General features: G+C 59.4%; 12 protein-coding genes across 13 annotated transcripts; 8 read left to right on the top strand and 4 right to left on the bottom strand.

Annotated features, from left to right (window-relative positions):
- Nucleotides 1-1,375: 1,375 nt before the first annotated feature.
- On the bottom strand, nt 1,376-1,699 carry IUM83_06083 (uncharacterized protein; the record flags this gene model as incomplete). Its single annotated transcript, XM_067930263.1, has 1 exon — nt 1,376-1,699. One exon carries the CDS (start codon nt 1,697-1,699, stop codon nt 1,376-1,378), a length of 324 nt encoding a protein of 107 aa, XP_067782796.1.
- A 4,348-nt stretch (nt 1,700-6,047) lies between these two features.
- IUM83_06082 (putative mucin-like protein) lies at nt 6,048-7,016 on the top strand (the record flags this gene model as incomplete). The annotated part of the gene is made up of 1 exon (XM_067930262.1): nt 6,048-7,016. One exon carries the CDS (start codon nt 6,048-6,050, stop codon nt 7,014-7,016), a length of 969 nt encoding a protein of 322 aa, XP_067782795.1.
- Nucleotides 7,017-7,607: 591 nt separating this feature from the next.
- IUM83_06081 (putative mucin-like protein) lies at nt 7,608-8,450 on the top strand (the record flags this gene model as incomplete). The annotated part of the gene is made up of 1 exon (XM_067930261.1): nt 7,608-8,450. One exon carries the CDS (start codon nt 7,608-7,610, stop codon nt 8,448-8,450), a length of 843 nt encoding a protein of 280 aa, XP_067782794.1.
- An 892-nt stretch (nt 8,451-9,342) lies between these two features.
- IUM83_06080 (putative mucin-like protein) lies at nt 9,343-9,639 on the top strand (the record flags this gene model as incomplete). The annotated part of the gene is made up of 1 exon (XM_067930260.1): nt 9,343-9,639. One exon carries the CDS (start codon nt 9,343-9,345, stop codon nt 9,637-9,639), a length of 297 nt encoding a protein of 98 aa, XP_067782793.1.
- A 42-nt stretch (nt 9,640-9,681) lies between these two features.
- On the top strand, nt 9,682-11,639 carry IUM83_06079 (putative mucin-like protein; the record flags this gene model as incomplete). The annotated part of the gene is made up of 3 exons (XM_067930259.1): nt 9,682-9,817; nt 10,768-10,844; nt 10,914-11,639. 3 exons carry the CDS (start codon nt 9,682-9,684, stop codon nt 11,637-11,639), a joined length of 939 nt encoding a protein of 312 aa, XP_067782594.1.
- A 1,404-nt stretch (nt 11,640-13,043) lies between these two features.
- Nucleotides 13,044-14,120, bottom strand: IUM83_06078 (Choline/ethanolamine kinase; the record flags this gene model as incomplete). The annotated part of the gene is made up of 1 exon (XM_067930258.1): nt 13,044-14,120. One exon carries the CDS (start codon nt 14,118-14,120, stop codon nt 13,044-13,046), a length of 1,077 nt encoding a protein of 358 aa, XP_067782595.1.
- Nucleotides 14,121-14,556: 436 nt separating this feature from the next.
- Nucleotides 14,557-16,476, bottom strand: IUM83_06077 (mutatorlike transposase; the record flags this gene model as incomplete). The annotated part of the gene is made up of 1 exon (XM_067930257.1): nt 14,557-16,476. One exon carries the CDS (start codon nt 16,474-16,476, stop codon nt 14,557-14,559), a length of 1,920 nt encoding a protein of 639 aa, XP_067782845.1.
- Nucleotides 16,477-17,924: 1,448 nt separating this feature from the next.
- IUM83_06076 (Mucin-like protein) lies at nt 17,925-18,989 on the top strand (the record flags this gene model as incomplete). The annotated part of the gene is made up of 1 exon (XM_067930256.1): nt 17,925-18,989. One exon carries the CDS (start codon nt 17,925-17,927, stop codon nt 18,987-18,989), a length of 1,065 nt encoding a protein of 354 aa, XP_067782601.1.
- Nucleotides 18,990-20,034: 1,045 nt separating this feature from the next.
- Nucleotides 20,035-21,117, top strand: IUM83_06075 (the record flags this gene model as incomplete). Of its 2 annotated transcripts, none has more annotated exons than XM_067930255.1 (1): nt 20,035-21,117. In XM_067930255.1, the coding sequence occupies one exon, from the start codon at nt 20,035-20,037 to the stop codon at nt 21,115-21,117; it is 1,083 nt and encodes a 360-aa protein (XP_067782844.1). The 2 variants fall into 2 exon arrangements, with proteins under 2 accessions (XP_067782844.1, XP_067782843.1); XM_067930254.1 differs by having other exon boundaries at nt 20,905-21,117.
- A 329-nt stretch (nt 21,118-21,446) lies between these two features.
- IUM83_06074 (Acyl-CoA-binding protein) lies at nt 21,447-23,049 on the top strand (the record flags this gene model as incomplete). Its single annotated transcript, XM_067930253.1, has 2 exons — nt 21,447-22,761; nt 22,901-23,049. The coding sequence occupies 2 exons, from the start codon at nt 21,447-21,449 to the stop codon at nt 23,047-23,049; spliced, it is 1,464 nt and encodes a 487-aa protein (XP_067782879.1).
- Nucleotides 23,050-23,582: 533 nt separating this feature from the next.
- On the top strand, nt 23,583-25,379 carry IUM83_06073 (Acyl-CoA-binding protein; the record flags this gene model as incomplete). Its single annotated transcript, XM_067930252.1, has 2 exons — nt 23,583-24,998; nt 25,080-25,379. 2 exons carry the CDS (start codon nt 23,583-23,585, stop codon nt 25,377-25,379), a joined length of 1,716 nt encoding a protein of 571 aa, XP_067782881.1.
- Nucleotides 25,380-25,479: 100 nt separating this feature from the next.
- Nucleotides 25,480-26,565, bottom strand: IUM83_06072 (Proteasome subunit beta type-1; the record flags this gene model as incomplete). The annotated part of the gene is made up of 1 exon (XM_067930251.1): nt 25,480-26,565. The coding sequence occupies one exon, from the start codon at nt 26,563-26,565 to the stop codon at nt 25,480-25,482; it is 1,086 nt and encodes a 361-aa protein (XP_067782882.1).
- Nucleotides 26,566-27,686: the final 1,121 nt, after the last annotated feature.

Raw genomic sequence — 27,686 nt, 5'->3', positions numbered from 1 at the left:
AAAAAGTCTTTCGTCGTCTTCTAATCTTGAGAACATTGCTTTAGATAGCGGGCATGGGATCCTCTAAAGCTTTTGGGTGTTCTGTAAGATCCCTGATCATTTATTTTTTACGAAAAATGGCAGCACAATGTAAGTTCGCATCACTTTTTTATTTACTTGAACAGTGTACAACTTGTTTTCGTTGCGAGACCTCGAAACGGACAACCCGGCGTGTAGCTTTCAATACTAACTGTCACACCAACTATTCTGCTCCTTAATCCAATCAAGCTGAAAAAACGCCACGCTCTTCAATCATCGTGGCGATGCCAAGCGCTACAAAAGCTATCGCGTGGAGAAGCCATGATAGTGCTCAAACGATGGTCTCAAAATGGATGTTTTGACATCCAACTGAACGACTTAAACCTTTCGACCACGACTGCAAAACCACGTCCGTGGACGTGTGGTTTTGGTATCCCTATGCCTGTGTTAACAACGGCTGTCGTTAGAATCACTTCCGCTCCGACCTCCGACATTTTGACCGGGGCTGGGATATCTGTGCTGAGATGCCTCGTATCTGGCCTTCCTTAAGGTAGTCTTCGTCGCAACTGGGTCTGCTGTGGGTTATCAGAGTCGTATCGCGTCGTTGACCTGCGTCGTAAGCGCTCCAGTCCCAGCGCAAACGTACCTAGGACAACGCATCAGACTCGGCCTGACGGCAATACGACGACTAGTGTGGCGATAAATGCCTAGGTATATTCATTTGCAAATTGATAATTATTGAATGTCATATCGTCTACACAAACTGGAATATTTGCGCCGAACCGGACAAGATGGCATAGTTTCTGCAAGCACTTTATTCATTACACGGAAGAAATATACATTGTAAACCGCACACGCTCCCCCAATTCGTGACTTCCGTCGACCATAACTCGCTTCGCTTAGCAAGGAGGAAAAGTACTTGTACAAAGTTGACTGGCAAATGTTTGTAGGGCGAGCATCACCGCTTTCCATTGAAGATACTTGTAGCCTCAGCTGCTACTGAAAAACGGCAATCCTACTGCAATAGCCACCATCGCGACCATGAATCCAATTTTTCTCCCGCCAAAATGCAGGCAACGGTTGCGTCAACAGCATTGAGGCATTTCGCCTTATCATAGTTGAGCAAATTTTCTGAAGGACGTCGTTCCTGCGATCAAAAAGTTCACTGCTTGGTTGATTTTCATAGAGCTGTTGCTTAAAAACTTGCGTGATGCTACAAGGTCTGAATTCTGTCTTCATCTCGCGTCACGAATAAATATCTGGTGGGGAGTACCGCTTTCGGGCAGGTTGGGGCTTGAGGGGGGTAAGGGGGTTGCGGCTCCCGGTAGGTCAAGTAGGTTGTTACCTACGGTACTTGTTAAATGTGCGCCGTGTAGACGAACTGCTTCGTGGTGGAGAGCGGCTGCGCCGCCGGCTGGCTGGGCGAGATCACGACCTCGTGCAGCTCCAGGCTCTTCGGTCTCCGGTCGCTGCCGGAGCCGCGCACCTTGATGACCACGAGCAGCACGACGGCGACCGCTGCGGCGGCTGCGATGCCCACGACTGCGCCGAGAGGGATGCTAGCGACGCTGTTGCCGGCGTCCGCGAGGTTCCGGGCCTGCTGCTTTCTCTGCTCCGGATTGGCGGCGACCAGCGCGGGCAGCATCGCGAGCGCGAGGCAGAAGACGGAGAGCGAGGACATGCTTCAAGTGGGGCGGGGTCAACTGGGGCAGCTTGTCTGGCAAAGCGAAGAAATGCAGAATGGCGAATCCCATGGGCACTTCTGCTGCATCAACGCCCGCCATCATATCGTGTCCAGGAACTTTCCTGGCATGCGGTCCATCGTGTATCAGATTGGTGCGCATAGCTACCCTCATACAAACTCCAAGTGCGGATAATTTGCGGATTACTGACTTAGGTTAGTGCAGGATCGGTTCTCTGCCCCGATTATTACCAGTTTGAACGACGGACGCCATCGCAATGCGATGCGATTCGCATGCTCGCAGTGAGCCGCATGCTCGCTGCTTGCTTGGCCTCGAGGAGGTTGCGTGCGTGCTCGCTCGGCGTCGGCCCGGGGCTCGTCGGCCGCGGGGGCTTTCTTTTCTTGCGTCCAGAGCGCGAGGTCGCCGTGGCGGATCGGGGCAACTTCAACGCACACGTGCAAACACGCCATAGAGTAAGGTGCGGCGGCGCTGACTCGCGTAACGGGCGAGCTGACTCCGGCGGCGGTTGCTTCGCTGCTTGGACTGCGGCAGGCAGCCTCAACCATGGCAATGGATGCCAGTTGCTGCCGGGAAGAAGTCTGCCCGGCCAAGGCAGAAACACGCGTGGCCCGGCGCCGGCCCACTTGGAGATTCGGGGCCGCCCCGGCGCTAGACGGCGGAAGTCAACAAAGCAGGGCGTGCCTTGTCGCCGCAGCTGCAGCCCAGCTGAGAACCGCTTGCAATGCGGCGCCGCCGAAGGAGAGGAAGGTCAAGCGGTTGAGCTCTGCCTCAACTTTCACTCGCGGCTGCGGATCCCTGCACTGTCCATGCGGCCAGCGGCCGATGCACGTGAGGAGACCTTCCGACGCTCGCGCTGTCACCGTGGCCCGGATAAGATGTTGATCGGCGAACGCTGCCAACGCTGGAGGATAGCGCCGTTGCCGTTGCTGGGCAAGGTGAGCTGCTCGGCGACGATCGCCGCCTTCGTCTACCGCGGAGGGAGCCAGAACTGGAGTTTTCGGACTGCCTGCAGACTCTGCAGCCCTGCAGTGCAGAGCGCGTCTTTGGGGCGGGCCCAAAGACAAGGTACAGTACTCGCATTTAGGTGGTCGACTGTGTGTGACTTGCTCGTCGGCGAATTTTGGGCAGGGCGCTGGCCGGTAGTGCTGCAGCTGGTCGGCGGTGATGGAAGGGGGCTGTTGCGGGGGTGCGTGCAGATCGGCTTATTTGCCGTCGAGGTCTTGCAGGTACGGCCACATCAAAGTGGCGAGTGCTGAGCTACGGTAGAGCAGGCGATATGATAGGCTGCTGTCAGGAGATACACTATCTACCTGTACTAAGCAGGGCCTCCAGTTTGTTAAACGAGCGGTCTTCGGTGCGCTCTCATATGATTCCGGAGGCCAAAGCAAGCCCTTTGGCTGCAGGGTCCACACAGATAGGAACTCTGAAGACAAAGGTTGGCAATGCAGCGCAGCGCATCGCAAAGCAGCTGAGGCCGCAGCACGGCTATCCACGAAGAAGCTCATGCTCAGCATGATGCTCAGAGGCTTTGCGTAGTGAGCCAACCATTGATCCAAACACTGAGCCAAACAAGAGTCCAGCAGAGCGATCTGGTGCAAGTTGAAGTGAATAGCCACTCCCGCTCGAGTCGGATGTGCCCAGATAGCCCGCCGTACGTTCGCGGTGACGAGCTGTTCGGTCGGCGATCCGTGCATTCTGCACGGCTTCGGGGCCACCATCTTGGTGAGCATAGCAACCACCAAGGACACTACAGAAAGATACGTTGAAGCGAAGCCATCTCAAAGAAGAAACTTGCGTCTCGCAGCTTTTCTCCATCTGATAGAGGGAAACTAAGCGAGGCGCAGGTTGCAGATTCTGCAGGAGGCTAGCCGCCTCGGTGTGCTCGCACCCCGACCGTCAAACTTCCGGAGATCACCAGTGAGATTTCTGCGCCCGATTCACGCAGTGTTCGAGTCCCTATCCTCACGAATGGGCGGGGGGGGGGGGCATTGTTTTCAGCGTGTACTGCCTATCTAAACCAACCCCAGCAATACCACGCTCGTTGGCACATGTCCCGCCTGTACTTAATCTTGCATGGAAGACATCGTCGAAGTCACACGCAAAAGAGGTTTCCAGGATGTGCAGGTCAACCAGGCGAGTGCGCGGGCACTGGACGATTTGGTATCTATCAGCGCTTTATGTATACCTGCCGCCAGCTAGCCATACCTCTGCTCGAAGTGGGCAAGGTACCGGTCCTCTGGTGCTCGACACGACTTCAATCACATATCGTACGACCGGAAAACACCACGAACAACTTAAATAATTCTAGACAAAATGGTCGCCGTGTAGATCGCAACATCTGAGGACGCGAATACCACGTCAAAGAAACAAAGACGACAGAGCAGTTTTCTTGCTGACTTGCGCCCGCGCCTAATTGTTGTTAGCTGGGTAGGTTATTACAACAAGTTGCTGTCACTAACCTGGTCGGATGTTATTCAAGAACGTGCAATTACTCTACCGACAAAGTGACACTGGATGGAGAGCAGGAATACTCGGCGGCCTTCACACTGTTGCCGACGGCGGTAGCTCTGTGCTTGCTCCATGCGAAACGAAACCAGAAATGCCGAGACTACCACAATACACTGCATTCGACGCACGCAACAATGAGCTTCCCATAGGTGTGCGCCGCTACTGGTATCGCTGGCTCGTGGAATTCGTACAAAGGTGGTGGGCCGAAATCTTGTGTGAGGCGCACCCCAGTTGAAGTATACCGTTTATGTACACCACACCACGCAAGCTGAAGTTGAAGTGGATTCGGATCGTGAGGTGCAAACGCAATGTAAGCTAACTTTCACTCGGACAAACTGCAGGTGGTCTGCTGCACGCAGTATTAGTCCCCGCTTCCCAGTAGGATGTCCCTCTCACGTTGGCATTGCGCCCGCGTCGTGGGTCGCAGCGCCTCTGCCGGTGCCCGCCGTGCATGAGTCCGTCACGAGCGAGCATCCGGATGCACAAGAGCTCTCTCCGTTACAAGTATCCAGTGAGCACGTCCCCGACGTTTCCGATCGAGCCCGAGGTTTCGGCGCGTGCACGGTGTTACGAGGAGTGGTTGGCAAGGCTATCACGATGCAGGCTTCATCTGCAGCAGTCTCCTGTGAGGTCAATATCAACTGTGTAGGATAATCGCTGCTGCGCGACTGTAGAGCTGCCGAACGGTGATTGGAAATCGGTGGCTGTCGTCGACCGGCGGGCGATATACACATTGATGGGCAAGTTGCCGTGAGAGCCAGTCCGACAGTACTGTGGGCGTCAGCCGCGCATGCGTCGCTTCAAGCGGTGAACCTCGCCCACCGTCTTTGCGCCAGTCCAATTCGCATCCACCAGCGGCGATCTCGGCGATGGAAATTCCTAGCTATCGCCCCGATCTACTGCCTGCGCAGCTAGAGGCGAGCAGGTGAATGAGCTGCCGTAGCGGCGGGCCTGGACGATGCTACCGCCAGCAGCACCCGGATGGAGGCGGGTCCTGTCCACCGAACGTCTAATACATGTAGACGGTCTGTCAGTGACGACAGTGGGACGCTTCGTCGACGGTGAAGTGCGAGTGGATTTCTCGTACAGTACGAGCCGAGCGAGTATTACAGCGCTTGCCCCCAAGCTGAAATGAGCGATCCCCGCCCGCCGAGCCTTGCGCTGCCGACTCCCTGCTGCAAGCACTGCCGGCGCCGCGCGCAAAATCCAGCTTTAGGTCACTCTACACACATGTAGTTGCGGCGGGGCCAGCCAGCGCCGCATCCATTTCATCTCCTCGAACAGCAATGAGAGGGCTGTGCAGAGCCGGGCATGTGGATGCAGCCCAACTTCAACATGGAAAGCAACGAGCCGCAGCGATTGTTCGGCTCCGCCACCTCCACCGCTGCTGCTAGCTCACTCGCTGTTATGGTGTGTAGTTGTAGCTGCTGTCGGCTGCAGGCGGCGATGCTGGGCGCCGGCTTAGTGAAATTCGGCCGCTGGAGGCAACTTGATCACGCGGCGCGCCGATTCGCTGCCTGAGAAACCCCGTCAATTTTCGAGTACTGTAGGGCGCATCCCCCCTCGGGATACTTCTTTTGGCAGCGACTTTGTCACGAGATCGCACACGGCAAATGTCAATGCGAAATGACCGGTAGTTCGAGTCGCACCTAGTTCGCCGCTATGTGTCCACAGCGCAGGCAGCCGCTCCACCGCTGTGGTTTACCCTCAGCTTGCAAGGTCATTCTGCATTTTGCGCAGCGACAGCTACATCCTCTAACTCGACAACTCGAGTCCCGAACACTACCTCCACCCATCTACACGACTCTGACAGCGGCAATGAAGGTCTCGGCCATTGCGACGTTCAGTGTGGCAGTGCTGCTGGTCCTGGCGGCCGCCGAGGAGGAGGGCGCCACGCCTTGCCCCACCACGACTACCACCGAGCCTGTGTACGACGACGACCTGGGCTGCTGGGCCATCAGCGTCGAGCATGACGCTACCTACTGCATTGACGGACCCATCTGCAGCGGCTCCGGCGCTTCCCCTGCCGGCACGCTGTGCCCCGTCAAGGGCGACGTGGCTATTGCGGATTGCCACACGTACCTGGCTAGCTATGCCGGCGACGATAGCTGTGTGCTTCCCGTGGATGCGACTTGCCAGATCATCAAGACCGGTGCCTGGGGTTGCGTGCTCTCGGGCTCGGCCACGCCGGCACCGACCACCACGTCCAGCTGCGATGGTAGCTGCGCGGAGGAAACGGCCCCAGCTCCAACCAAGACGTGTGACGGAGAGTGCGAGAAGGTCACTCCGACTCCGTGCCCTACCAAGACGGCGTCTCCCTCGATCTCGACACCGGCAACCACCACGACCCCGTGCCCAACAAGCACCAAGGCTCCGACGCCAACTGCTATGTCAACGCCTTGCCCAGGCTGCACCGCGGAACCCACCACGAAGCCAACCGCGAAGCCAACCACGAAGCCGTGCCCGACCTGCACCGAGGCCCCCACGCCGACTCCGACGTCTCACCCGACGCCGACACCGACCGCGTGCACCGGAAACTGCACTCACGGCAGCGGCTCCTTCTCCGGCAATGGCAGCTACGTGGGCAACAACACGATCAAGGCCGAGAGCACCGAGGCGAAGTCGTCTTCTAGCGGGGTTTCGGCAGGTTTGATCGGCGCCATCGCCGCAGCCGCGGCCGTGGTCGCTGTGGTCGCAGGCGCTGCCATCTACAAGCAGTACACCAAGAAGCTGGGCGAGAAGGAGGCGGTTCAGGAGCACTACCACGTCGACGTGGTGACTCCGTAACGCGCGCGAGACGAGATCTTCTTCCTCTTCACGAGGACGGCGATGACATCTGCTGCCGGGCGGGCGGGGCGTACGACCAAGACTGTCCGCTGCATTCGAGTGTGTCTATTAGCTTGTTCGTATTGCCTTCACTGCTGCTAGCGTAGCTAGCAGCCTCGATAGCTTCTTCTCATTAACAAAATCACAATGCGGACGATAACGTGGCACATACTGAACGCAAGTCAAAATGTTCAGCGATTCTGCAATTTTTTGACAAGCGTCGATTCCCCGAACCCGTAGGTTATTCGTGAAAGTGTGCATCCACTTCAACCTGCACAAAGGCAACAATGCCTCTATTCGCCCTCACTTCGCTCGCGTGCGTCGCCTCGACACGTAGGCTGAGCCTACTAGGCTTAGGCCGCGCCCCCATCTCCTTGAGATCTGGATACCGCAGAACCCGCACTTGCCTTTGCCTTTGCTGAGCCTTAGCTGACTGCAGCGCCTCGGCAGTTCCAAGCGACCTGAGCTCATTCTGCGTTTCGCGGCCTAGGACTTAGAGCGCCGCACTCGACAGCTCGAGACCTCAGCAACACCGACAAACACTCGGCGACGATGAAGATCTCTGCGCTCTCCAGCTACTGCGCGCTGCTGCTCGCGGCGGCGGCCGCCTACGAGGCGACCACGCCCGCCCCGACCACCACCGAGCCGGTCTACGACGAGAATCTCGGCTGCTGGCCCGTGAGCGTCGAGCACGACGCCACCTACTGCATCGCCGGGCCCATCTGCAGCGGCTCCGGCGCCTCGCCCGCCGGCTCGCTGTGCCCCGTCAAGGGCGACGCGGCCATCGCCGACTGCCACTCGTACCTGGCCAGCTACACGGGCAGAGACAGCTGCGCACTGCCGGTGGACGCCACCTGCCAGGTCATCAAGACCGGCGCCTGGGGCTGCGTCCTCGGCGGCAGCTACCCCACGCCGGCTCCCACCACGTACGAACACCCGACGCCCGCCCCGACCAAGTACGAACACCCGACGCCCGCCCCCACCAAGTACGAGCACCCCACCCCGGCCCCAACCAAATACAGCAACAGTGGCGGGAACGGCAACAACGGCGGGAACGGTGGCAATAACGGAGGAAATGGTGGAAATGGCGGCCACGGAGGAAACGGTGGCAATGGAGGCCATGGAGGCAATGGCGGAAACGGTGGCAATGGAGGCAACGGAGGTCATGGCAGTGGTTCCTACGGCCACGGCAGCGCCAGCAATGAGACGATCTCTGTCGCGCTGCCGGGTACGGAGGCGGCTTCGTCCGGCGGCGTGTCGGCGGGTGCGATCGGCGCGGTTGCAGCAGCTGCAGCGGCGGTGGCGGCGATTGCTGGCGTGGCCATCTACAGGCAGCACGTCAAGAGGGCGAAGGAGGAGAAGGAGAGCGTCATGGTGGAGGTTGTTACGCCGTAAGTAGGGGCCACGGCGATGTGGACAGCAAGGCGCTGTACGACGACAACCAGTCGAAGCGAGGCCAGGCAAGGCGAGCCTCCTACCTTTTCCCTACTTTGAACTTTTTTAGTTTTGGGCAAGCGTTTACGATGGATGAATGCACCACTATTTCCCCAGCAGTTCAGTTCATTGTTTTGCCCCAACACGTAGGCTTACGATTTCCTCAGTTTTGCGATCTTGAAGCTGAACAGCTGGCAATCTTCCGATTTTTATTTTATCGTTTCCCTCCACCTATTTACATCCTACACTCCAGCTGTATCTATGTATTGGAGGTGCGGCCTTCGTGGTAAGCACAAAGTAAATCATAAGAGGACAAGCTCTCAACACGATCGATCCACAAGGAATCTATTGTGAGAGTCGAAGGTCCTCCATCGTCCAACCTTATCCGGGCAGTCAGTCCAGCAAGAGGAGGACAACCGTGAAATTTGACGTAAGTGTGCGGACGAAGTCACTGCAGCGGCCGGTAGACGCCCTGACCTGCACACTGCCTGCCTGTATTTACACTCACGCAGATGGGAAATGTGGATACCGCAGAGTCACTCGCCTTGTGTTGTTTTCGGACCGCACGCTTCCTCAGGCAGTCACAATGCGCTTCCCATTCTGCATTTTTCAGCGAGGGCGACAGGCACTACACTCGACATCTCGAGTCCTCTCAGCTTAGCTCACAGCAACAGTAACAGCGTCAACCAACGACAATGAAGACCTCAACCTTCTCCCTTCTGCAGCCTCGTCGCCCTGTTACCCACACAGGCGGCCTCCCAAGGGGAGACTGGCTCCGGTCAGCCGAGAAAAAAACGTTTTTCCGATCGCTTCCCGTCCAGCTACGATTTCCGAATCGGGTCCTGGCAGCTCCATGCCAGACTCGGACAACACCATGCCGGACGCGATCGATCCCGTTCCGACCCCCATTCCAGTCTGGATTCGCCCGACGCCGGCCCCGACCACCGCGTCCGTCGGTCTACGACGAGGAGCTCGGCTGCTGGTCCGCCAGCGTCGAGAACGACGCCACCTACTCCCCAACTGCAGCGGCTCGGGTGCCTCGCCCGCCGGCACGCTGTGTCCCGTCAAGGGCGACACTGCCATCGCCGACTGCTACCCGACCACACGAGCAGTGATACCTGCGGTGTTGCCCGTGCACAGCGCGTGCTAGGTGATCCAGACCGGTGCTGGGGTTGCGCCATCTCCGGGGACAATGGAGGACTCGGTGGCGTCCACGACAAATGACAATGGCAGCGGCTTCTACGGCAACGGCAGCGCCGCTGGTGATGAAACGATCTCGCGTATGCATGCGGAGGTGGAGGCGACTTCGTCCGGCGGCGTGTCGGCAGGTGCGATCGGTGCTATTGCTGCGGCGGTGGCGGCCTGGCCATCTACAGACATCACGCCAAGAAGCTGCAGGAAGAGAAGGAGGAGGCCCGGAGCTTCATGGTGGGTGTGGTGACGTCATAAGGGAAAAGTCGGCGCTGGTCTTCGACAGCATGCTGAGGCGGGCGATCAAGTTTCCTGGTTCCTGCATTTGTTTTTGAGTTCTAGTTGTGGGGCGTAGCTCGAGAAGTCGAGTGAATACGCGTCGAGTGCGTCCGCTGTGTGCGCTGCTGTCTTCTGTTTAGAGTTTGAGCTGGAGCTAGCGTTTACGTTGGATCAATGCACCATTGAGTTCCCCTAGCCAGAATAACCGCAACATGTAATACATTTACATACATTCGATGTGTGTTTTTGTCGCAGGGCGCAATCACAAGACATACTGTTTATGGCAAACTGAAGATCGCGATGATTCAGCTTCCATGCGCTCCTACGTGCACTTGTACCTGTACACTTCAGCCTGCACCAGGTCTGGCTAGTTAACCCCCAACAAGTTTGTGCAGGCAATGGTTGTCTTCGGCACGCGGCGCAAGAGCTCTACTGTAGTGAGTGTCCAAGCCATCTCGAGGCATCACACGGTATAATAATATCCTTATTGACTGGAGTCAGATTCCGAGTCTGGCCGCCAGTACGGCGATGCTGGTCGTGGCCGCCGCGGTCGGCGGTGTTCGAGCCGCAAGGCGTCTCTGCGCCGATGGTGGCTTCAATATGGTGTCATGTCCGCCAAATCTTCAAGGACGAGGCCGTGCACGAGTCGAGGCGGAGGCGTAATCCCCCCACCGGGCTTAACAAGCGAAAATCCGCTGTCGATGGCTGGGGAATGCTGGCCGACAGCCGAGTGCAGGCCGCGCGACGATCGCCATGGAGGCGCCCATGGTCTCTTCCTGTCGCTGCTAGTTGCTGCATCGCTTTGTAGGCGGCTCGGCGCTGTCTGTATCTCAGGGGCGTTGCTGCGACGCGATCAAACGAGGCTCCACGCAGGGTGTCACGATGGTATGCTCGCCCGATCATCAGACCGACTCCCATCTCTGCGGGCTTGCACCACATCTTTTCTCACCGCAGCTTGACCGTAAAGTTGACGGTCTCCGCTTGGACTCCGAGCACCGTCCATTCTCGAATCTGCAGCGGCGCGTGAACAGCTTCCAGCACAGAACAGCAGCAACAGCACAGAAAGCAATGAAGATTTCTGCGATCACGACTTTGGCGGCGGCCATGTTGGCCTCAGCGGCGGCGGCCAACAACGTCACCTCCACTACCAACACCACCACCACCACTACGACCTCGGGCTGCTGGGACGTGAGTGTCGAGCACGACGCCACCTACTGCATCGAAGGTCCCATCTGCAGCGGCTCCGGTCTCGAGCCCGAGGGCTCGCTCTGTCCCACCAAGGGCGCCGTGGCCACGGCCGACTGCCACGACTATCTGGCCAGCTACGGCGGCGAGGGCAGCTGCGTGCTGCCCGTGGACTCGACGTGCCAGATCATCAAGACGGGCGCCTGGGGGTGCGTGCTCTCCTCAAGTAGCAGTGCCAGCGGCGAGGGCACCACCGACGCCGGCGAGACTGGCAGTGCCAGCGGCAGCAGCGCCGTCACCGCGACGGTGTTGGCCGCGGAGGCACCCAGTACCTCCAGTGGCCTGTCGGGGGGAGCCGTCGGCGCCATTGCTGCGGCCGCCGGCTGCGTCGCGGCTGTGGCCGGCTTCACACTGTACAAGCAGTACCAGAAGCACTCGGCCGAGGCGGCGGAGCGCGCGCGTCTCGAGACGTTCGTGGACGTGGTGACGCCGTAAACGGCTGCGGCGGTGTTGACGCACAGGCGGTACGTCGCCTACGGTCTCTCACTCGCTCACTGACTGGCGCTTTGGCCGCGTCTCGAAATGAAGAAGGCTGTCGTCGGGTCCGGTGATCTCTTGGACGCGTCGAAGCAGTAGCAGCTTAGGTAGCGAGTGTCTTCATTATTCAGAGCCTTCTTCGCCCAGTATTCTGGATCTTTTTTTAATCAATATGACACGCTTCGTGGGATCAATTATACTAGTAGTAGTAGTTTGGATGGATCACTAGCACAGTACTCGGCGAACGCGGGAATGAACCATGACCATGTATTACAGGGCTGAGATCTCACAGCGATCATCACGCCCTGTCGTGGTACGGCAAGTGTACGTACATGTATTAGCGGGGGGGGGGGGGGGTAATGCTGCTGTCAGCATTCCTCCGCCCAGACTGACATCGCTTGTGGGGTTGGTCTCCATTATTGCGCACTTCCAGCAAAGTGACAAGCAAAAGTGATGGGTAGTGATGGCTTTCTGAAACAGATAAGGTATGTACGGATCCCAAAAATCGGCATACTGGTTCTGTCAAAAGAGGAATCTGCTCGAGAAACGACCGAGCAAGTATGCAAGGCGAGTACGATGCTGTCTGCCCTCTAATTGTGTCGATCAGCGCGTCGGCGGTATGCAGCAGAGACCCTCGGCACCGTCGAGGTGTCGAGAAGTTCCATGACAGCATCGTTGTTGTTGTCTTCGTCATTGTGCTCCTGCCGTCTCGCCGGGTGAAAATTTCGAGGCCGCGCTAAGACTGTGATGGCAGTCGTGGTCTCGTACTCGAAGCCTTGACCGTCGTGACCTCGCTTATCAGGCAAGGAGTGGTGTCGGCTTTCGTAGTGCCACCGGGTGTGTTACCGCCGGGGACATTGGTTCTGGCAAAGTTCTCATGGCTTTCTTCTTGTTCATCGTCAGCACTTTTTCCCGAGCTGTGAAAATAGCGGTCATGGAAGTATTGGTATGTACCATCGGTGCGAAAACCTTTGACCATGCTCGCTTCGATCCCAATAGGCACGGCGTAGACAGATACCTGAATTGACTTGGCAAAAAGAGAAGCTGCATTGGATGAGCGCTGTAGAATTACTTCTACGTGTAGTAGTTGTTACCACAGGGATGTACTGCGTGCACATAGAATTTGCACGGACAAGAGCTTCAGGTGATACAAGTATATCGGATACAAGATACTCAGCAATGCCGCGATATTCGACCTGGGTTTTGGAGTACAGTCGTGCATCTTGTCAACCAAGGGGCGTACAGCGCTGCACATTCATGCTCTATACATGTACTCAGCTACTAATAAGAAGCGCAACTTGGCATACCGCTGTGAAACCTCTATCTAAATCTGCCAACGTTCGCCAGCAGCTTGTTGCCGTATCAGTTCTTGAGCGGCATGCGAGCCTTGAACACCTCGTATCGGCACTTGGCGTAGCCCAAGAAGTCGAAATTGATCTCCGACTGCGCCGCCTGGATGTAGCCCCAGATCGTCCAGAACACGTGCGACAGGAGCGCGTACGTGTTGGCCTCCAGCCTCAACTGTTCAACGTCGCTCTCGCTCACGTCGTTCTCGTCGCCGTCCTTCCCCGCCAGGTACGCGCGGCAGAAGTTGCGCTGCTGCTCCTCCGTCGGGTACTTGGTGAAGTCGCCCAGGTGCGCGTTCACCGTCTTGTGGTAGTCGTACGCCCACTCGCAGAAGTGGTTGCCCAGGTCGTAGCCGCGCGGGTTGTAGCTCGTGTACTCGAAGTCGATGAGCACGGCATCGCCCGCGTCGTTCTTCATGATGTTGCCGTACTGCAGGTCGTTGTGGCTCAGCACCATGGGGGACGGCACCTGCGCCAGGATCTTCTCCAGCTCGTCCACGTCCTTGGCCAGCTGCTTCAGGTCCAGCACGCCCTTGAACTTGTCGGCCGTGCACTTGACGCGCGCCACCTCCAGCAGCTTGCGCGTGCTCGAGAGGTACGTGGGCTGGCGCTCGATGTCGATGTCCAGCTCGTGGAAGACGCGCAGCTGCTTGGCGATGACGCGGGACTCGTCCGGCTGCCGCATGCGCTTGCTGGTGTACGTGGAGCCGTGGATGAGCTTCTCGGCGCGGCCGTTGGCGAACTGGCCCAGCAGCTCCACGCCGATCTTCTTGTCGCTCAGCAGCTGGAACAGCCGCGTCTCCTCCACGCGCGAGAAGAAGGACTCGGTGCCCTCGCCGTACACGCGCACGAGCACGTCGCGGTGCTCGCCGTCGGGCTTGTGCACGGCGAAGACGAGGTTGGTCATGGCGCCGCCCAGGTGCTCCACGTCCACGCTGTCGGGCTGCACGTCGCTCCAGCTGGGCACGCTCTTGGTCAGCGCGGACACGAGCGACGCCTGCATCTCCAGCTTGGCGCGGCCCAGCGCCGCCACCGCCGAGAGGTAGGGCGCCACGCTCAGCGTCTCGCTCGTTGAGATGGTGCGGTGCTCCATGCGCGCTCTGTGGCCAGTGGGGATGTGGCGCAGGGCTCTCTGAATCGATGTGACACGCATTCAGCACGTGTTCAGTATTAAGTTGGAGAGGCTCCAGCTGTGTGTTGGTGAGGAAACACGCTGCTTTGCTTGGTCTGGCGAAGGCGCGTGCGGAAGGCAGAGAGGGTTGCTTCTCGACGGACTCGTGAAGGAAGGTGGCTCAGCAGAATAAAATCGAACCCTGGAGGATCGGCGTGTTCGAGAGGTTGTTTTTGGCGTGTTCAGAAATTGGTTGATCCACGTGTTGCTTCCGTCGAGCAACGATCCCACATTCGTTTCCTCGTGTTAGAAGTAACAGTGCATTTGTCACCACGCCACCGCTTCGACTAATAAGTTGCCTCGAACTGCTTGTACATTTTCTCGGGGTCATATCGCCCCGCAAACTACATCCTAATATCTAAACCATCATGTTGGGCGCGACCTCGCCCACCATCGACGGAGTTGGCGGCACATTCTGGTCGCACGAGCGCTTGCTGTGCCCTTCCTGTCCGCAGGCGGAGCACCGCTGCTTTGCACCGTTCCCCTCCATCAAAATGGTGCTGGCGCCGGTCAAAACTGCGCTCGCGACAGCAGGGGTTATTAACGAATCGTTACCAGTCGGGTACGGCTTCGATTTGGGGCGACCGCGCTTGCGCGCTACGATAGGCGCTCTTACTGCGTGGTTTTCTTCCAGCTCCGAATCCAGCAGCAACTCGATACTGCCTGTGCGTTGAAGGTCATACTGCTCTGCGAAGACGCTGACGCTGTAGCACGCGTCCACATAGCCTGATTCCTCGCCCGAGCGTTTGAAAAAAGTCAATCCAGCAAGAAAGTGACGACAAGGCACTCCCATCTGAAACAAGTACGCGCATGAACATGAGCGTTGGCTGAAATCGACGCGGTAACGCCGAGGCGGGAACGAGCGGGACTCGGTCACGAAGATCACGTCTTCGTCGCTGGGCTGCACCACCTGGAAGTTGGCTGCTTCGCGCTGTTCCTCAAGCAGCTTTTCCCCGTACTCTGTGAAGACCTTGCCCTCTTTTACCCATTTCTTGGCGTGCACGCTTTGGTTGTAGGCGAGTGTCATGAACTTCTCCATGTAGTACTGCATGAGGTCGTACGGCGGGAGCGCCAGCAGTGTCTTGTTCTCCTCCGCTGAAAACATCGTTGTGTTCCACCCGTAGAGCTTGACCTGCTGCGCCACACAAAACAGCGTCCACGTCCGCGGGTCGAGACCCCGCAGGTAATTTTCCGCCGCGGGGCACGTCAACCCGATCATGCTCAGACACGAGTTAAACTCCGCGTCGCTGTCCGCCGCCTGCGCGCGCCACACCAAGTCCTCCACCTGCACCGTCGCCAAGTTCTTCACCATGGCCTTCAAGTTGGCGATGATATGCTGCGTGCATTGCCTCAAGGGAAGCCCCAGTCCTTCCGCAGCAGCCACCAATCCTCGCGTCCTGTCGGCGATCACGACCGCTCTCGAGAAGTTCACCTGGGCCTGCTGGCAGTGCATCAGAAACCAGCTCCAGTGCTCCGCGTCGGGCTGCGAGGCCACCGCAACGCACAGCGGGATGACCTCGTTGTTGCCGTCCTTGCCCAGCAGCACGAACATCTGTCCGCGGTAGTTCATGCTCGCCAGCGGGGCCGTATCCAGCCCGAGCACGGGCTGCAGCCCCCTCTCCTGGTAGCCCTTGAGGAACGGGTGCGACAGGAAGGCCCGCTTGAACATGCTGGAGGCCGCGTCCATCTCGAACGCCACGTGGGCGCCGCCGTTCTTGCTCCGGAAGCCGCGCAGCAGGCTCTCGAGCCGCTGGAAGCCCTTGGTGAACTGCCCCGCCGCCAGCCGCAGCAGGCGGTCGCGCACGCGGTAGGCCTTGCGGGCCGAGATGGCCTCGCCGCTGGTCTGCTTCAGCCGCTGCTGCAGCTCCTTGACGCTGGCGGCCGCCGAGCAGGACGCGCTGTCGGCGTCGGACAGCAGCACGGCCGCGGCCTGGCGCACCGTGAGCTTGGGGGCGCCGGCGCAGTCGGGCGCGTGCTGCGCCTCGAAGGAGCTGACGAAGAAGTGCGAGCTCTGCGCGCTGCGGCTCTTGAGCAGCTTGATGCGGAAGCCGCAGGGCGGCGCGCGGCTGGCGCAGACGTACTCGTACTGGGCGCCGCCCGACTTCTTCTTGTTGATGACCAGCCGCTTGCCCTGCGCCTTGGCGAAGTCCTGGAAGAACGCGGTGGCCGACGGCCGGTCCAGGAACGTCAGCCCGCGCCGCAGCGTGAGCTCGCGCCCGTCCGAGGCCATGACCGTCACGCCCGGCGCGTCCGGCGACACCTTGACGCTGCGCGGCATTGCGGGCTGAGGAACTGTATGGGATCGTATGGGAGGGGTGAAAACTACTTACGCGTTACTTTCAGAGACAAAAGTAGTGTTAATGTGGTAGACACTAAATGACTCCAATAGAAGCCGCTGTCTCTCAATAGTAGCCTCCAACTTCAACGTGCTCCTGCGGGCAAACCGATCATAAATGTGAGACCTTGGGAAATCCGAACCGCGAGCATCGAGACGCTTCGTCGCAGCGCACTTCATCGCGTGAATGCCTCCTGGATTTCTGCGGGGTTTCCACGTTGTAGGGCATGCTCTAAAATATATTTACGAACTCCGTGTGGGCGCGGGGAATGTCACTTTTCATTCAGCCCCGGCGCAGTCTTCCGAATTCCGGTATCGGTCATGAAGCCCTCTTCCTCTTTTCGCCTTCTAAGCTTTGCGCTAGCCATCGTTGCCTTGCCACTGAATCAAGCTGCGTTCAGGACCCCACGTCTGCGCTACCAGTTGCCATGGGCGTGCTTGAAAATCGCACGGTGACGACCGCTTCCTTTGTCAATGAAACCACGACTGTTGCCACTACTGTCATTAGGACGGAAGAAGATGTCGTCGACGAGGGAGAAGAGGGCGGAAATTCTTCGCTGAGCGGCACGACCGACGAGACTACGACCCAGACCGACAACGACACTGTCGCCGCCACATATCGGGTGAACGAGACCACCGTTGTCGTCACGACTGTCCAGGGGTATCGAAATGTGACCACCAGCGTGCTAACGGTCTTAACCCCCCATCGATGGAGTTGTCCGTGGCGGCCATGTTGAAGAAGATGATGACGATGGGGTCAAAGAGCTGCTGGATCCTCCAGCGGTAACGACAACGGTCCCGAACGCCAAGTAGCGGCTCTACTACCAGCATGACGCTGGCATCGTCATACGAAATAGTGCAATATGCAGCAGGAGATGTCCTGCCGCCATTGAACGCATTAAGCATATATATTATATGTATTATATATATGCACTGATCCTCTTGCGATGGAATTTGTGTAAACTGGAAGCATTGCCGTTTCAATGGAAGAACTCACTCCAACTTACCGTTTAGAATTGCCGGTACATTTGGCCACGTAACGTGCCCAGAGCGTATGTTATTTGCAGTTCCGTTGTAGAGACAATCTGCTAAATTGGCGATGCGGCTCCATCCCATTCCCTGTTGGCACTGCTTGGCTGCAGTGCTTGCTTGCAAAGCGTTCTGATCAGAGGTGTGCTACCGTTAACTTGACAGGTCTCGGAGAGCTGTGGCGTTTCTTCTTGTTGCCCAGCATCGCCCAGACCAATCCCATATCGCCAAGGAGCGGCACTCCTCAGAACCCTTGCTGCCAATGTTGTGCAGGTGTCGCTGCTCGACTGCTGCATTTCTCCATTTGCGCGGATACACGCAACTCGACCCAGTTGCCATATCAACTTGATACCACGAGCACGATGAATCAACTTGGGTCGGAGTCTGCGGATTCCGATAGCGCGCACGGCAGCGACGAGATGACTCCATTTACTGACGACCTGGACTCCGGCAGCTCCGATGTCAGCAGCAGTGGCTCGGACTATGGCAGCGATTCAAGCCACAACAGTGGCTCGAAGCATAGCGATGCCTCTGACCATAGCGAGCTAGGCTACTATAGCGGTTCAGGCTTCTCAACCTCGTACTCGGATTCAGGATTTGTTGACTGCACCGACATCAGCGTCGGGGACGACGCTACATTCTGCATTCCGGACCAAATTTGCAGCGGTGAGGGAGACGCACCTACAGGGTATGCTTGCCCGCTCAAGGACGACGTCGCAGTCGACAATTGCCAAGACGGCATGAGGAGCTTCCTGGGCGGCGAGTGCGTGGCCCCACGTGACAGCGTCTGCCAGAAGATCGCCAGCGGTCCTTGGGGCTGTGTATGGGATGACGAAGTAGTGAGCCCCACTGCCACTTCCAATGCAGGAGTCACCACCACGACTGGCAACGAAGAAGAAGTCTCCGCCGCAAGTTGCAACGGCACCATGATGACGGCTGAAAACATGTGCTCGAACGTTCGCATCGACGGAGACGCCACGTACTGCGTCACGGGCGCAGTTTGCAGCGGCAACGGGGACTCACCCACAGGCGATCGCTGCCCCGTTCCGGGCGATGTAGCTGTCGGAGACTGCCACAACTACTTTGCTAGCTACTCGAACGGGAAGTGCGTCGCGAAAAGCGACGCCGTGTGCAAGAGGGCTTCGACCGGCACGTGGGGCTGCGTGTGGAGCGCCAGCGACAGCGCCGCCTCGTACACGGTGGACACCTCGAGCGGGAACACACCAGGGACCAGCTCCGGCAGCGACCAGGCCCTGGGCACTGGGATCGCCGCTGCGGCAGCGGTGGCCGCCGTGGTCGCGGGCATCGCCGTGGCCTGGTCCCGCCACAAGCGCCAGAACCAGCATCGCCGGTACACCGAGGAACGCATTGGGATGGCGCTCACGCCGCCCGGGTCGATGCGCAGCGGGTCTTTCCATCGCGTGTAATCCGCGTGCACAGCGCGCCGTCTAGTCTGAACAGTAAGCTCGTGAATGCCAATTGTACCTCCTTGCACTTCACCCACGCGCACTGCAACGTGCACTGCCGTGTGGCCCGGCTGCGCGGTCGGCCAGCTGATTTGACGCTCGGACGGCGTCTCGAATCGTGGGGCTGTGGGTGTCGGTCGCTCTCATTTCCGCCGGTACGAAGCAGCCCTATCGCTTGTTTGAACGAGCACGTGCCGCGTGTGGCCTGTGAATTATACACACGCCATCAATAACGCTAGCATGATACTTAAGTAATATGCAGCAGCGCTGGTGGCAGACTCGCTTCGCTGTTTTGATGGACGGACCGGGGGGATGGACGCTCGGGGCCAGCTGGTTTTGGACACGGCCATTTCTGCATCACGTTTCCTGCATGGTGGCTGTCAGCTCTCGGTCAGCGTCGGGGCACACCCCGACTGACGCGAGCCGTCCGCACGCAGAGGAGGCTCGCAAAGCCTCCCAGCCCCGAAGCGGAGCTGAAGGAGCGACATCTCGTGAAACAAACACGCCGCTGCGGAACACGCCGTTCCAAAGGGTTCTTTTTCGCCGTTGCACGGAAGTGAAGCCACTCGTATCTCCGGCCGAAGTGGCCCAGGGCCTGTCTTTCCTTGGGGCTCCTGTGCTGATCGCGGCTCCTCTCTAGCCGCACATGGCATTTTTCGCTTCTCGCAGGCTGTGCATGCAGGGCGGCAACGGCTGCTCAGCAGGTTGCCGGGCGCAGCTCAGCGCAGCATGGGGGGCAGAGAATTCATGGCGAGCTTCTCTTCTACCCGCGCAATTTGCAGCTGTCGCGGGCAAAAATGAGAAGCCCACTTACACCGAGTATACAATTCATTAAAGTACGAATATACATCAATTCGGAGAGAACGGATCCGTACAAATTCGGAGAGACCCTGACTGAGACCGTGGTGCCAAGCACAGCGTCATTCCTCGTTTTGCCTCGTGCCGCCCAAGTCGCCGCTTCGGACGTACCCACAACCGCTCGCACACGCATTCACACGCACTGGCCATGGCGTTCAGCAACAACAACAACATGACGGAGGACGCCGTCGTGGTGGCGCCGTACCTGGCGGCCGTCGCCGTCGTGGACAAGGCCAAGCTCAAGCTGCAGGCATCCATCGTGGCCACGCTGACCAAGAGCATGCCCAGCTGGAGCGACGTGCAGCCCGACAGCGTGGACGTGGAGCACCTGGGCGGCGCCATGACCAACCTCATCTTCGCCGTGCACAAGCCCGACGGCAAGGACCGCGACGTGCTCGTGCGCGTGTACGGCGAGGGCACCGAGTCCTTCTTCTCGCGCGTGGAGGAGACGCGGCTGTTCCAGCTGCTGAGCGACAAGAAGATCGGCGTGGAGCTGCTGGGCCAGTTCGCCAACGGCCGCGCCGAGAAGCTCATCCACGGCTCCACGTACACCAGCAAGCGCATGCGGCAGCCGGACGAGTCCCGCGTCATCGCCAAGCAGCTGCGCGTCTTCCACGAGCTGGACATCGACATCGAGCGCCAGCCCACGTACCTCTCGAGCACGCGCAAGCTGCTGGAGGTGGCGCGCGTCAAGTGCACGGCCGACAAGTTCAAGGGCGTGCTGGACCTGAAGCAGCTGGCCAAGGACGTGGACGAGCTGGAGAAGATCCTGGCGCAGGTGCCGTCCCCCATGGTGCTGAGCCACAACGACCTGCAGTACGGCAACATCATGAAGAACGACGCGGGCGATGCCGTGCTCATCGACTTCGAGTACACGAGCTACAACCCGCGCGGCTACGACCTGGGCAACCACTTCTGCGAGTGGGCGTACGACTACCACAAGACGGTGAACGCGCACCTGGGCGACTTCACCAAGTACCCGACGGAGGAGCAGCAGCGCAACTTCTGCCGCGCGTACCTGGCGGGGAAGGACGGCGACGAGAACGACGTGAGCGACAACGAGATCGAGCAGCTGAGGCTGGAGGCCAACACGTACTCGCTGGCGTCGCACATGTTCTGGGCCGTGTGGGGCTACATCCAGGCGGCGCAGTCGGAGATCGACTTCGACTTCCTGGCGTACGGCAAGTGCCGCTACGACGCCTTCAAGTCGCGCGTGACGCTCAAGAACTGAGTCGGCGGTGGAGATGGCAGATGAGTTTATTGACCTGATTTTATTGACCGTGTTCCGGTGGTGGACGCAGGTAGCTTAGGTAGGTTTCCGTAGCGCATGGCGCGAGGCCCGAAGCAGGTTGGTGGCGACATGCAGAGGTGGTGATTGATGAATTTGAATGAACGTATCCGTAGCGTTGCTCATGTGCATTCGAGAACTGTTATATATCGTCTGATTCCCTTGAGACAGCAGCGTAACGGTTGTGCCCCTTCATGTGCAGCACACTCGAGCGCCTTGGCGGCTCGACCATGCGCGGCGTCTGCTTCCTGTAGACGACACCGGAGCCCACGATGGACGATCTCACCACGTTCCTCAACAGCGTCGAGTCCACGGCCCGGAAGATCCTCAAGCAGCAGAACAAGAAGCAGCAGCAGCAGGCCGCCAGAGATCGCGTCGCGCTCGCCAAAGCGTCCGCCCAGAATGCAGCGGAGACCACCACGCCCACGCGAGAAGAGCTGCGAGTCACGTACGCGTCCGGTGGCTCGCTCATCATCACGGCGCCGGTGTCTGCGGCCAATACCAGCAGCAACCAGCAGCAAACAACGAGGCCGCTGCGTTCGCCCAGCCGAAGTGAGCATTCCAGCAGCGAGGCGGTGATAGACGACGGATCGCTGCCGAGGCTGCCACCGCCGCGCTCTCCAGTGGCGTACGTGCCGCCCGGGAGCATCTACTCGCCGCTGCACTTGCCGGCGATCAACCGCAAAGGCAAACCAGCTGTGGGCTCCAACAACACGCCGGGAAAACGCTCGTCGGCGCTCAAGCTGCTCGAGTCGCCGCTGTACAAGTCGCTGACGAAGCTTCGAGCTGACCCGGGGGGATTCGGAGTGCCGGCGGGGACGCCGCCAGGTCCGAAGCTCAAGAAGGCGCTGCACGAAGTGGACAACGTGGCGCTGCTGCTGCGCAAGATGGGTCTGCATGACGCAACGGGGGTGGGCTCTCCGGCGCACCGATCGGACCATGCAGTGGACAAACGCATGTGCAACGCGTGCTGGGCCAAGCCCGACAAGATCACGGGCTGCGAGCACCACCCGCGAGTGTATCCTAAAGGCCGCAGCGCGAAAAGCGTCGAGGGCGATGCATTGGCGTTGCTGACGAGCATGGAGCTGCAGGGGCCGACGAGCTGGCTGTCGGACGATCTGTTTGTCAAGTATCGGTCAGAAAAGGATCGAGAGACGCTGTGGTTCGCCTTTGTGGAGCTCAAGAAGCAGCAGCAGGAGATCGAAACGTGCGGCAGTGCCAATTCCAAGGAGCAGGCGAGTCTCGCGGTCATCCCCATTGTGACGCGACATCCGATATGCGCGCTGTTCGAGACGCTGCAAAACCTGGAGAACCTGCGCACACAAGCCGAGACCCGCAAACGCAACTTGACCAAAACATTCATCTTCGACGTGAACCACATCTGGCTGACCAACCTCGATCACTTCAACCACCAACCCACAAGGCATCGTATATTGGAGGAGGCCCGTGAGGACGAAAGCGAGCTGGTCGACCCTGAAAGCCGCTCACTAAGCGGGCGTCGAGATGAACAAGCCATTCGGGAAGGATATTCGCAGATCCAGTCGATTTCGAGCGCAAGAGCGCTGAAACAAACAGTCTCCATCGGAGGTGGGCCGTCCTACCACGGCAAAATGCCCACTAGCAGCTCACAAGCGTCGTTGATGCATTCTGCAAGCACTCGGCGGCGGAAAGCTGCATCAAGAGGAGGGACCCCCTTCCGTCCTTTGAGTTTGCTTGTCTGTGGTAGATGGGATCACGAAGCCCAGCCCAACGTCCTGGAACGAGTGCCAGGCGTCACGCTTGTCGGGAGCACACCCGTGCTTTGGTGGAGATATGAACCAGATCATGAAGTTTCAAAGGATGGTGCTGCTCCACCGGAGTACACCAAGGCGGTAGCTCTGTTTGCGCGAAACAGCGTGCTGTCTTCATCGAATTCCATCCTCGTGATGCTTGTCCTAGCGCTAGATGCACCAATATTGTCGCCGTTGTGGTTTGCATGGCATGTTGGTTCCAAGATGCCACCTCCAGAGCTGGAAGCTGCGTTCTACACTCTCGCAGAAGCCGAAGCAAACTTCGGTCGGGTTATGGCGTTCGTATCTCCCTGTTTGAGAAGTCTGTTGAGTACGCGTCTGGAGTCAATACTGGACGACTTGCTGCCTGGAACCATAGCGCTGCTCAACGACGCTGCGCAGGAAGAAGATCACTGGTTACAGCTAACGGAGCTGCCGTCTGCACCTGTGGGTCATCGGCGAGGCTGGAGCGAGTTCACGGATAGACATAACTTCCGGCAGTGGTTTTTGCTGTCACAAGGACGCACGATGGCACCACGCTACGACGTAGTAGCGCAGTATTGCAGCGTTACCACCGCCTACCCAAATGCTCCTGGAGTCTGCGGTCGATATTGCTGGCACGAGACCGACCCGGTCGAGATGCATTTGTGCCGGCGTCGTATGGAGAAGGATATGCTCTACGTGATCCAGAACCATTTGACCAGCGGACCGAACGACCCGACCTACTTCAGCGTAGCAATGGCCCACGAGACCATGGTGAACGTGTTGGGTGCCCGGTTATCGAACTATTTGGCCATGGTCGCAGAGCGTGAGGCTCGAGCAGCATACGAGAAGAAGCTCTACGAGATCGAGCAGAAGCTCGAAGCTGGTCGACTAGCACTCGAAGCTAAACGTCAGGAGCAGAAGAGGTTGGAGCAGGAACTCGAAGCTGCGGCGGCTCAAGCTGAGGCTCGAAGCAAAGGTGGCATCAATAGCGCAACGGAAGAAGCTGTAGAGCAGGAATGGGCTCATCGACTGGCGGGATCAATCGTGCTTGAGCAACAGGGTTTCTGGGAAATGCGAGAGCTCACTGTAGACGAAAGTGGCGTCGTGTTTTACCACTCGCTCAACTCGGGGCTGCCTGTAGCTCGGCGATTTCTGTGGGAACCACCGGAGGACTGGGAGACGAGCGACGAGAAGGACGACGGCGAGGCTTCCAGGCCACCCACGACGCATCGTAGCACATTTTCCGCAGCGTCGAAGTTCTCGGCAGCGAATTCGGTTGTCCCCTCCATCACCGCAAAGCAACGGGCGAATACGGAGGCCCAAGCCGCGTTGATACAAGCTCTACTCGAAGACGAGCACTTCGTGCAGCAGCTGAAGGCGAAGCTTGGTCTGTCGTCACGGTCTCGACCAGCATCTCGAGCCACAGTTCGCACCGGCAGACGAAGTCTCATCTTCGAGGACGAAGAAGTGGATGAAAACGACGCTCGACAAGTAGACCTGAACGACGAGATGGCAGCTCTGATGGGGGAAGGCATGGACCGATCCAAGTCGGCGCTGGTGGCCGCCAAGATGGCGAAACTCCAGCTTCAACTGGTGCAGCCAGCCCGAGCGAAAGCTGCCCAGCCCATCAATCGTCGAGGCGAAGGCTGGAAGCGGCTCAAAACCTCACGCTTGCCGCCAAACTTCGCTCGGAGCGTCTACAAAGCGCACACGGAGGGCCCTCGCTCAAGCTTCATCAACCAGACCAACCACGCCACGCCCGTAGGCATGCTGGACCCCGCAGATTGTTCGCCGTACGAGCCGCCCGAGTTCATCCCCGAGTTGCGAGCGCACTTCGTGCCGCGGCCAGCGGAGGACTTGCAGCAGAAGAAGATGCAATGGGCCGAGTTCCTGCGCACACAACAGGCGTCCGGGACGCCCAGCGCGGTCATCCGACGCGGAGCAGTGGCCAAGAACGAGGGCGAGCCCAGCGACGACATGTTCGATCCTGACTCGAGTCAGCAGAACGAGACCAAGGAGCAGCGCGAGGCTCGCGCTCTGCTCTGCGCGCGCAACAACAACCTCGAAGGCGTACGCTGCCGTCGTGTTCGACTTGCCCTGAGCCAGGTCCGTCCGTTGGTCTCACCTCTCTCTTGTGCTGTTGTCCATTAGCTCGAGCTGGCGCTGGACCAGGGCGTGGACGTGAACACGCGCGACAACCACGGCAACACGCTGTTCATCCTCGTGTGCCAGCAGGGCAACAAGCGGCTGGCCAAGTTCCTGTTGCGCCGCCGCGCCGACATGAACCTACAGAACCTGAACGGCAACACGGCGCTCCACTACCTGTACGCGTACAAGCACACGGAGCTGGCCGAGTACCTCAAGTCCAAGGGCGCCGCGGACACGACCCAGAACGCCGCGGGCCTCACGTGCTACGAAGGACTGAGCCAGACCGACGTCGACAGCATCTAAAGCAGCAACGCAGCACCACTAGACAAACAAAATAGGGATGAATTTTTGAGCGGGACGAGCAGCCATTCCAACGACATTGCACTGTCGGGGTATGAGAAGCCTAGTACATGTCGCCCTCGAAGAGCAGCTCGTCGTCCTTTTTGCGGTAGATCTGGTCGCCCTCGTGCAGGGAGACGTCGAGGCTCGCCGGGCCGATGGGGCGTTGCAGCGCCACGGGCTGCTTGTCGGCGGTTGTGAGCGGCGTCATGATCTCCTCGTAGTCGTCGGTGGCCTCCTGCTCGCGCATCAGAGCCGTCTGGCGAGCGCGTTCGCGCACCTTGGCGCCGAAGTGGATGAGGCAAATAAGCAGCGCCACGCCGCCGATGACGATGCCCGTGATGGCGGCGCCGCTCAGCGTCGTCGTCTTGGACGGCGTCTTGGTGTACACCTCGTACGTCGTGTCCCAGTCCGAGGCCAGGCCCGTGCGCGACGTGCAGCACTTGAGGTGCTCCTCCCACACGGCGTTCGTGATGACGCAGCGGCCGGCCAGGCCCTCGCACTTCTCGGCCAGGTTCTTCCACGTGTACGACTTGGTCTTGGAGTACGTGAGCTGGCTGGTGAGGCAGCCGCTGAGCACCATGGGCGTGCCGTTCGGGTCGCCGTAGCAGCCGTGCTGGATCATCTTGGAGCCCTTGATGCTCTTGGTGTTGCTCGTGTAGCGGATGTCCTGCTTGCCCACGGCCCAAAAGCTCTTGCAGTCCGTGGAGGCGAAGAGGATGGCCGTCATGCTGTCGCTCAGCGGCTTGAGCGCGTTGTTGATGCGCCACTCGAGCGTGGGGCCGTACAGGAAGCCGCAGTTCTCGGCGGTGGACGGGCTGGCCTCGCTCGAGCACGACGGCTGCGTCGTGGCCGAGGACGCGTAGCAGCAGCCGTTGCTCTGCACCTGCGTGTAGATGCTGGGCAGCGACGCCGTCTGCGTCGTGTTGCTCGAGTTGATGGTGGTGCCGTCGTAGCTCTCCGTGGGCGCGATGCACGTGTAGGGGCACGTCACGCAGCCGCCGTTCGTGTCGTAGTTGCTCCAGTCGTCCGTCGAGATCTCGATCACGTAGCCCGCCGACTGGTTAAAGTAGTTCTTGGCCTGCGCGGCCTGCGCCAGCAGCAGCAGCGCCAGCGCGCACCGCCCGAGTCCGAGTCCTGCTGCGGCCATTGCGTGTGTGTGGGCGGGCTAATGTATGTGGGGACCACCGCCGTGTCAGAAGTGGAGGTGGTGAGCTCTGTGCCCTCGCCTTGCGACTGCGCCAAGAGAAAAATACAGAGTGGGGACCGGCCCGCGCCCGGCGGCGGTTGCCGCCCCAAAACGCCCCGGTAATTTACCGATAGATTGCGAGTCAGTTCGCGCCAGATGGCCAGCGACGGTTCGCCCATTGACGCGATCGTCACGGCGAAAATTTGAGAAACCACCAGCGCCGCCAGACTGCAGCGTCTTGGTGAAGCTGGCTGTGCATGCGTCTTGGTGGACGGGTGAGCCGGCGGCATCCCCCGCTCACCGTCGCATTTATTATCTCCGCGGCGGCGTCGGCGGCTCCGGCAGCTCCTGGGCGAGCTCCGCGAGTATCGTCGCGGTGCCGAGCGGTGCCGTGCCCAGCCATCCGAGCAGTCCAGCGCTGGGCAGCTGAGGGATTTGGAGGCGGCAGTGTGGATTTTTCTGCTTGGCAATATTTGGGCACGAAGGCTGGACTCCATCCAGGCTGGAGGTGCCACTGCGGTGACGCCCATCAGCGCGGCCTGAATTCTGCGGCGCGACGAGGAGCGGTGCCGCCCAGCCAAAATGGCTGGCTGCGCTCACGGCGAGGCTGTCCAGGCGAGCTTTAGCGCCAGGTTGAAGTGCTCCGCGGCTCGTTGGCTCGCGGCGGACGGCCCCGCTTTAACAGCAGTCGTCGACGGCACGCGAGGAGAAGGCTGTCGCGACGAGACGAGGGGCTGTCACTCGCGAGCTCCAGGGACTCAAGGCAATCGATCGCACGAGCCTGCCAGCTGCGGATAAGCTCCATGGCGTCTAGGACGGCTGGTTGCCGCACACCCACCGGCATGAGATCACACTTGTCATATGGGTTCGAGCCCATCGGCACTGAAATTGCGCTGGCCACGCGGACCCCATGGCGGCGACGGCGGTAGCGGACGCGAGCCACACGGCGACCGAGTCTTATTGCGCCGGCCGCCACATGCGTGCGTGCATGCGGAGGCGGTCTCTTCCGCTGCGCTAGTCGGGACGCCTCGTGTTGTCGCGGTAATGGCGGCCGCGGTGACAGGCCGGCTGCAATGCTCCCG

The sequence above is a fragment of the Phytophthora cinnamomi genome, assembly GCF_018691715.1.
Source record: "Phytophthora cinnamomi strain GKB4 chromosome Unknown Contig104, whole genome shotgun sequence".
Lineage (NCBI taxonomy): Eukaryota > Oomycota > Peronosporomycetes > Peronosporales > Peronosporaceae > Phytophthora > Phytophthora cinnamomi.
This window is presented reverse-complemented; position numbering and strand designations above follow the sequence as displayed.